Source organism: Buceros rhinoceros, unplaced genomic scaffold (genome assembly GCF_000710305.1).
Source record: "Buceros rhinoceros silvestris isolate BGI_N320 unplaced genomic scaffold, ASM71030v1 scaffold28279, whole genome shotgun sequence".
Classification (NCBI taxonomy): Eukaryota; Metazoa; Chordata; class Aves; order Bucerotiformes; family Bucerotidae; genus Buceros; species Buceros rhinoceros.
Window position 1 is genome coordinate 19383 of NW_010432549.1, and position 9769 is coordinate 29151.

Genomic DNA, 9769 nt, shown 5'->3' on the forward strand with positions numbered 1-9769 from the left:
CTGTTTATTTTCTGTCAGCTTATCTATAAGTAAAGGCCAGGCCACATAAATATTCTTAACATTGCTTGCTGACTCCTACACCAGTATTAAGTCTGCTTAATGGAAGACTTAAAGACTTGCTGCTCAAACTCAAGAAGCACATTAGATTCTCAAGAACCAGAAGTCATGGTTGAGAATTCTGATGCCCAGGAAGCTACCACTAAGTTACTCCCAAGCAAGAACTACTGAAACAAACACCTTCCTTACCAAGTTTCTCCAGGTGCTCCTTTTGCTCCTCTCTCCACTTAAGAATGCTCTCTGGTTCTGACTGCAGTCGATCTATTTGGGACACTGCAGCACAGGAGTCTGTTGGACCATTACCCTCCTTAAATGGAAGGAATAGGAACGTAATTTTTACATGATAACTTAATATTTCAGATAACTGCCTGCAAACTACATAAAACTAGACTCTATTTGAACTGAGCACATAAGACATTCATCTGATGTTATACCACATCTCCACCATTAACATGAAAAACAACTTCCCACAAATGACAGCAAGACTGAAGAAAATTAATATAGGACTACTTCTAGCAATCAGGGATCAAACACATTCAAGTTTACTGGGAAAGTCAAACTGTGCCAGAGATCTATGCCTGAAGAAAGCAGAAGACAATGCCTAGCACCTCATTAAGCAGTTGTAAGCCTAGAGATCCTCTAGTTCATTTCACCTTAAATATTGCTCTGAAAGCGATTTTTTTTTTCTTTTTACAGTTTTGTGCACAGGAATTTAAAGCATTCTCTGGAACTTATTTGTCTACTTCAGAAACATTTGCAAACTTAACTGATCTTAAAAGCCAGTGTTCTTTAAAGACATTACACAATTTGGATTGCTGTATGCAGCTTAGAATGAGGTATTTCAACACTTAACATCAAAACAGTGTGAGTACTAGGATACTTTTTGCTATACAATAGCTTAAAGGGTTGCAAGGACTATCATTAATTAATATTGTGCTATTTGCCACAGAGGATACTTGAGCAAGTTTTATTGGTCCATGCTACTATCAAACCTAAATACTACTTCTGATAGTACCAGATGAATTGCAGTGAATGATGTATTTGGCTGCATCTTGCCCCTTTTTGGACCTCCTGTAGCCCTCTGTGAAGGAATAATACAAAGAAGGAGCTAGGCTGCTGCAACAGCACCAAGCTTCACATGCAATCCGAAACAAAAACTGGTCAGTTGCAGGTCCGAACTAGTTACAAGTAGCTAAGACAAAAGTTACATATAACCAATTCAGTCTGTTCTTCCTCCTTAAGAGGAAGCTCTATTAATTAAAGCACTTAGAATTACTAACATGAAATCAAGACATTACATCTACCTTCTGCAGTATAGAAACATGAAGAGCCAACAAGATACAGTTTTCACATCAATTTCACAGCAATGAGGAGAATATAAAAATATTAGGAGCGGTGAAAGCTGTTTGTCTCTGCAAAGCTCAGTGTTCATTTAAAACTCTGTGCAGAAGTAGCTCATGTGCAGCCCCCTTCAAGGATTCATTTAATCAGGTCTATCCAGCCAACTCTGAAACTAGACCAAGACAATGCCTTAGCTAAACTGATGTGAAATTCATTTAGGGCACAGTGATTGCCTTAGCATGCCTCATTCCTCCCTGATACAAATAAAGCATGTATCACTTTATTTTGTCATTACCATGACTGACTAACATGCTTTCATACTGTGATTAAGCTATTTGGGCAGCAGCTTAATTTCATGTAACTATGTCACTAAGAAGTGTACAATGATTTCAGTCAGCTCCTTTTATGACCAATCTTGGTAAGACAACCAGGACACATGAATTGTTCTGAAGTACAAGTAATTTAGGAAACTCGGCTTTGAACTAGGCAGTCAAGAGCATGCTTTCAGCTTATTAGCCAGTGGGAAGTCAACATCAAGATGTACCACAGAGCCTGTCAGTCTGCTTACAGTGGTTATGCCCTATGAAGCCATAGATCAAAATGGACTGCTGCTTTAAGTTGTCTTTAAGTTCAGAGGAGGGTAATAGTAAGAGCATCAACAGCTTTGAGATGAGCTATCAGAATAGAAGTTCCTCTTCAGAGGTGAGATAGAAGTACATTAGAGACAAGAAATGGAAACTGTTAAGTCTAGATTAAGGTAAAGTTTCAGAGTAGAACATCACATTCTAAGTACAGAATACTTCCATCTTACCTGATAGACATCTCCATTAACCACTCCAACAGCACCTGTAAAGAAGTGACTTTAGTTTAACCATTTGAGAAAAGACAGAACAGCCCAATTTACAGAATTCAGTAACATGTATGGAAAGCCTTACAGGGGTATCTAATGTGGCAGTTACATAAATGAGTGGTACTTGATACCCTCAGTATGTGGGGGGGATCAGAAGTGCAGGATCACTTCCTTATCTCTGCACTTTTCCAAATAGGCACAAAAAACCAAATAAGCAATTATTCTGAAGAACCAGTATCAAAGGCCATTTCTTCATTATGAGATCATGCTTCAGACAACATAAACAGCAGAGCTGATACTGCTGAGAAGCTGCTACAGGAAGTTTTCTAAACATACTCCCCACTCGCTCCTCCCTGTCTTAAAAGCTGACTACTAGACAACTGCTCAGAAGTTAAGAAGCAGGACTCTTGCTGTTTATACTTGGAATATTAACAATCTTGCAAACTAACAAACTTAGTTTGTTACCCAGTTTGGTTACCTCTTAATTTCTTATCAGCTCAAAATATATAGCTAACATTACATGCAAGGTCACCTTTCTGCTGCCTTCTGTGATGACGTGTTTGATAGCTTCCTACTTCAGCTGCAGTACTATTCCTTCTGAAGTGATACTGGCAGTAAAGACTCAGGAACAGGATCAGCTTAGAATCTTTGCCACAGAAGCCTAATATTTCTTCTTATTAAAGAATAATTACAGCTGTATTAATACAGTCATAAGGAACGTATGTCCATTGTAAGACCAATATTTGAGTTTGTAAAACTATTATGTAGACTGGAGATTTAAAAACACACTAAGATTTTCAACAACTACTAAATTTCAGCAAGGCATCTCTCTGGAAGAGTGCTACGTAATATCTGCATGCTTGATATAACAAGTCATGTTACTACCTTTCTCTCACCCATAACACTACCATGGATAAACTTTTCACACAGAAGTGTTTCAGCCATGTTAATATACTCTTTTATGAAAAAAGAGCTGCATGAAAGTAAGCAGAAAATCAAGTTATTTTGTACCACCTCCTTATATAGCTAATGCACTTAAAACTAAAAGCATTATGCCACTATAATCTATTTCTCTGTGGTTATGCATGCCCCACTTTCACACTAGCAGTGTTAATACACACAGGAAGCTCTTCATATTCCTTTATCAGGAAACTAGGCAAGTATTAAGTCCTTATCCCTTAGCCCTGAATAGCAATCATTAACTGTATTAGATAGAGGACCTAATCAGTTAAAACATAGTACTTAAGTGGGAAGATACTACTCTGCAAGAACATGAGTATTAGCTTCAGTAGAGGAAGACTTAAGAATACTAGCTTTTCTGTTATGAAAACCTAGTATTTTATAACTAGACCCCTATATCTGAAAGATGCTAGCTACTATGCCCGATTGCTACTCTTCTGCAAATTACAGAAGCCAAAAAGATCCAGTCCGAGAGGCACAAAGCATCTGTCTGCTTCACAGTAACTACCCTGCGCATCAGCCTGGAAACTGCCTCAAAGCAGATTTGTTAGAGTCACTCACACACACTGACTTGGGCAGTTACAGCTACAATTAACAGTTCTGCTAAATAGGTTTATCAAGACCAAAGCCCACAAATAAAACATGCTGACACTTCACTGTCCTGTCTTTGATTTAAGCACACATGCACTACAGGTGCATGCTGCAGCTGTTCATCTTGCTTCAGCAGGGCTGGAATTAGAGCTAAGCCAGGATCTATAACCCATATTGACATTAACAGCTTGAGTAAGTCATCTGCCCACTCTGCCTGACTTGGGAGAGCAGAGAGCAATTCACACATTCAGACAGTCAAACTGGAGACACAAGTTTATTGCTTCAACACCCAAGAGAAGCCAGCCTTTAAAAATATGTCATTCTCATCTCCAGAAGGAAGGCAGTTGTTTCATGAGAGACACTCCTTGGGAAGCACTGACTCACCAGCTGAGTGAGAGGGCTAATAAGTCTTAAAGAGTTTTCCAAGAACTGTGATAATATGATTAAGTTTTCTTGTTACAACAAAAAACATTCATTAAGGTTCTTCAGTACTCAGGCTGACGGGTTAAGGTAAAATGAATAACATCTTTGCTCAGGGTTGCAGCTGAGGTAAAAGATATGTGTTTGACTTAGGACCACTTTTCTTCTACATAGAAACAGCCATTAACTGACGCAGAGCTAAGTTTTTCCAGAGGCCACTCAGGTTAGAAGCATTAAAAAATATTAAAACAAACTGCTCCTCTGTTTTAAGCACCCCATAACTTGTGATTAAGATGCAGAGTCAGCATAACTGAGCATACTGCAAGCAGAAGAGGAAATTGCACTGCACCAGCCTGCTGTCATATGCCAAAACAAATGTTAACTGAAACAAGACCAATAGTCAAATATTCTGTCATTCAAGCTCTCCAGTCTCAGTGTTTGTATAATTCAGTATGAAGTCTAGAAAAAACTATTAGCTCGCCAGCCCTCACATCAGTAATGTATGTGTTGTATATGAGCTAGTTGTGTATGAGATAGCATATTTCTGAGGATAACAATCTCATACCTCACTTCCCAAAGAAAAAGCCTAAATATTTACTGCTGTCACCATATCTTCTTTAGCCATGAGCAATGAGAGGTCTCTAATGGCTTCCGAGTCCATCCAATTCTACCACAATATTGAGTCTTGAAGTTACTGAAGTTAACATTGCACATTTAGAAACTTGTGAGTTTGCTTCTGGACTTAAAGCTTTATTTCTACAGACACTGTTGCAAAGAATATGTCCAAACATTTACAGTTCTGTAACACATGCTGACAATAGGGTAATAATGCAACCAGCAACCCAGATAGCTTTTAAGGGTCTGGAAGGGTTTGGAGAAGATAAGCCATATCAGCTACTTTGCATTCACAGGAGAGAAACAACAGCTAAGCTTGCCAGAAACAGCTAGAATCAGTGCCTTTTTCACATGTACTTATAAAAGAAAGAGTTAGGTAGCTTGAAGATTCACCACTTCAGTCCTACAAGTTAATGTTTGTCTCCAGAGGCTTTTCATGATGATGATCAACTACTCTGAAGGAAGCTACCTGCATTGATACCAGACTCAGTACTACTTGGAATAAAAGGAAGCTTGCTTAGCCTTATTCAGTAGCGGCTCTGAAGTCCCGCTCTCAATGCAAAAGACAACTATCAGAATAGTTACAGGACACAGCCAAGGTAGACCTTCTAACAAGTCCAACTATTTCCTAACGCATGGATTAGTTCTTCCTGAGATATTCCCATTCAGCTATGCTTTGGCAGTATCTTCATGCAGGAATTAACTTCAGTATGACCATATATTGACACTCCTACAGCCTACCTTAAGCACCTCTTTTGAACAGTAAGTACTCTACTTCTTCATTGCTACTTGGAGTGAACTAGAAGCTATAGCTAAAGCAACAGAAGAATATAACTAAGTTCAATATATTTGGCATAAGGTTAATCAACCGCACCGCTCAAGGCCTAGCTTCCATCCTTTTTCTTTTGGGTACATATCAGGCTTCCCCTTCCCTTACCTCTCATCTATAGGAGGGTGAGAAACAAGAATTGTCTCTGAAGTTTTAGAAAGGAAGAGGAAGAATTAGTTTTTCCAGCCATTACTCATTCTCATGCCCATGTGCACAATAAAGGTCAGCAAGAGCTCTTCTTTCCCGTGTTTTAGTTCTAACCTCCTGTCAAACCAAAAACCATTAGTCCCCTCATTTTCAATATATTAAATGGGTTAGTACTAGACCACATCTTTCTCTCTGCAATAATGCTGTGCCATAAGAGCTTCTGTAATTTCCCAGTAGATATAGTATTCCCTTGTTAACAGAAAAACAGGGTTTTCTGCCATGAGCTTCAGAATAATGCAGGATCACCATGAGACAGCAAATACAAGTTAAACAGTATCACCCTTTATTACACAGTTCTCAGTGCTACCTTTAGGTGCTCTGAGGCCTCAAGATACTCAACTGCACAGCAAAATCCAGAACAATAGCTGTTCAAACAATTAAGAAAAAAAAATCAGTACTCATAAACAGCTAACTCTGTCTGTCATGCTAACTAGACAGATAGAAGGAAACAATTCTTTCCTGAATCATTTTCAAGCTAATTGATATTCAGTCCCTGAAAGGCTATTAAATGTGGTTTATGGACAAACCACCAAATGCAATTAAGTTTCTCAATTGCTAAAGAGGGTCATGAGCCTCCTCCGAAGCTGGAGAAACATCAATTGTTCAAGTTCATATAAAAATGACAGGGCTTAAAACTGTGAAGGCAATGTTTGAGATAAGGCAGTCTGCATCAAACTTGTGTGTATTACCATGACTGTTAACACAGAACTTGGCTTTGAATGTCACCTCCATATGAAGCTACTTAGGCTGTCACAAGGTTTTTACATTGATGTACAGCTTCTAGAAGTCACACACTTGAACCTGATCTCACTTTCTCCCGTTCAGGGGACACAGCAAGTGAACTGCTATCACGTGAAGATCACATATTGTCAAACCAGAGAGAACTGAATAATTTGGCCATAAATAGATGCAGGCATTGATTTAGCACTGAAAGGGAAATCTCATAGAAGACCAGGTTATGAGTAACTAGAAAATACTGCTGTATTACTTGATTTATACAGTTCTTTGTTTTTTGAAGCAGTGCTTATGCTCCATCTTTTGAGGGAAGTACGATTAGTTTTCACACGCTCATGAAGCCTGAACAGTTTATTTGCATAATAAATGGCCTACTGGCCATAACAAATAATTTGCATAACAAATGGCCTATTGGTTCAGTTCAGCATCCGAATCCTGATCACAGCGATATGAAGTGATGCTGAACAAGATGTCAGCTTGGCCACAATCTCTCATTTTCCCCCATACTCATTCAGCATCCACCATTACTACAATTAACAGAAATATAGGGTAGTATCAATTTCCTGATATTTACAGTTCAGAGTTCACTACTGTCCATGTTTTTTGTCTATGCTTTCTTCAAGAGGCTGCAATTTTAATATTTTTGTTGTATGATACACCATGTTTCGTGCAAGTTTATTTCAAGAAGTTGGTTGCTGCTTCTTACTTTTTAACTATTGAAGTTAAAATCTTCAAGCTTCAGTTGAGAGTTGCCTGAGTGAGGACTTTGCACCCAGTATTTAGAAAGAAAATTTATCCAACACACCTGTAAATAAGGAGTTCAAAAATATTACAGTTAAAAAAGTAAATCCAAAAATCTGATCAAGATGCTTAAGGATTTACATAACAATTTGTGTTTATTTCAAGAAGAAATTTCCATTCTCCCATTTAACTTAATTACAAAACCATTCAATAAATTAATATGCACAAGATATGCGAGTTATTTGATACTGGTTAGGATAGTGATCACCTAAGAAATTTTGAACTCAAATGGCAACAAAAGTTGTTAGATCATTTGCCACCATGCCCGAATCAGTACATCTTGCACTGCTGCAGTCCACACTTTTCAACAAAGAAGGACTAAGTACAGGCTCTGATAGTCAATAAGAGGATGTTCTGTTAAAAAATGGGACCACCAGAAGTCCAGAAACACAATCTGCTATGCTTATGTAACAGGCCAGAGAATAAATGCAATGCCAGTGCATATAAGAAAGCAAGACAACATACCGGTCACATCTAGACTTTCCAGACTTAGATCATATTATCATATTCATTAGTTTATTACCTTCTTTCTACAGGAAATTCTCCAATAACAGTTTTGCATTCCAAGACAAGTGAACTTAAGTGACTTGAAAAAACAGCTCAAGAACTACCTTTACATATCAAGCCAGTCTAGAGGTATTTAACAAGGCAATTTTCTGACAAGAAATCACTCTACGATAGCCACATTGCATGCATGCGGAGAAGGTACGGATCTAGTTGGTCCTAACACCTCGTCAGAAAGGCCAGTGACAGAATTTTCTCAAAGAAATAGTCCTCACAGACGTACTTCAATGTTCCAGAGTCTGTTTAGAATGTAAAGACCATACAAGGCATAATACTTATCTGAGACTTCTGAAAGTAAGAGGGGAAGGGTCCACTGTGTCTGTTTCTGCACTATACGGAGAATACAGAAGTCAAGTTATGACAGATGTCGAAACAAGATGGTGTTCTGATAATGATTATCCTCGTGTTCTAGTGCTTGAGCAGTTACTCCCCTGTTAACATCCTTTTTACAGGAAGTATGTAGTCCATATGTTTTGAACTTTGTGAATGAGCTTACACTAAGGGCTGCACTACCACTAAATACGTAGTGGAAGCAGCAGGTCTCCATCACTCAGTTTATCCAGCTGAGCTTTATTCCAAGAGACATCATGAACCAGCATCCTCATACATAAGATAGGCCGGTAATTTCAGAAATCAGGTGCCATAATGATGACTTAAGTCTAAAGATGTTCCAACACTGAACTGGGGAGAAAAGTTATTCAACTTAGAAGAAAAGTGGCATCTTCCAGAAGTGACAAAGGAATGTCACATAAGAGCACATATGTCCCTGTTAACCTAGTGACAAGTACAAGCAAAGTCTCCCAAGAATGTTGAAACATCAGTTAACTGCAGCATCATCCTACATTCACAACTCCATCCCACTTACACTTCAGTTAAAAACCCTAAACCTTTCTTAATCAGAAGTGTTCATTCAAGCTGCTTTAGCTACCATTAGACTAACTGAAAATACACTAATATACCATTCTCAACATACATAGCCACCCTCCTCTGAACATAACAGTGTGTTCTGCAGCGTCAGTTTTCTCACAGGCAGTACAAAGGTTACCAAGGAACAAAGGCTAGAGGCTTAGCAAAATTAAACATTAGCCCAACTGCTAGCCTACTTTAAGGCTAAGATCACCACCTCTGAAGAAACACAAGTAGCAGAACACAGCATGCAGACTTAACCTGCTTTCAGTGGATCTTCTTTTCCGGCAGGCTCCTGGATTAGAGGAGATCAGAGTTACTCAGCAGCGCTCTCAACAAGCTACACTCCAGCAAGTATGTGCACCCAGGCATCTTAGGAGATACAAACTGTAGACACCACCCCGTTTGAGGGCACACGCAAATAACTAACACAAGACAGAATACACACAGGACGACCAAAACATCATTCCTCCACAGTCCCGACCTAATCCTGGGACCATCTCCAGTCAGCCAGGCCATGCTCACAGGCAGCATGTACCCGGGGCAGAAAGCCGAAGCGAGAGCCTGGCCCCCTCCCGGCCACGGGGCCTCCGAGAAAGGGAAGCTGTGAAGCCCCATCAGGCCAGGATCTCTCTCCCCCCCACCCCACCAGCCAGGCACCGCGTCTCCCTCCACAGGGCTCCTCTGCCAAGGAGAGGGGCAGGGAGCGGGGCCCACCGTCCCTCCACACGTGCCTGAGTTGCGGCCCTCGGGAGCCTGCAGAGCTGTAGGCACCTCGCCGCTCTCCAGGATGCTGTAGCCCTCGTCGTTCTCGATGCCCGCGATCTCGTTCTCCTGCTTCGCCAGGAAATCGGCGGCAGGATCCTCCCCCACGCGGCCCCAGGGCCCCTTGT

General features: G+C 40.0%; 1 protein-coding gene across 1 annotated transcript in view; it reads right to left on the reverse strand.

Annotated features, from left to right (window-relative positions):
- CLTA (clathrin, light chain A) overlaps positions 1-9769 on the reverse strand; it is a 15144-nt gene that overhangs the window by 5166 nt on the left and 209 nt on the right. The window contains exons 2-4 of the mRNA XM_010143834.1: positions 9605-9764; positions 2210-2244; positions 247-364 (exon numbers count right to left, since the gene is read on the reverse strand). Coding sequence (XP_010142136.1) covers positions 247-364; positions 2210-2244; positions 9605-9764 — 313 coding nt within the window. The remainder of the gene's footprint in view (positions 1-246; positions 365-2209; positions 2245-9604; positions 9765-9769) is intronic.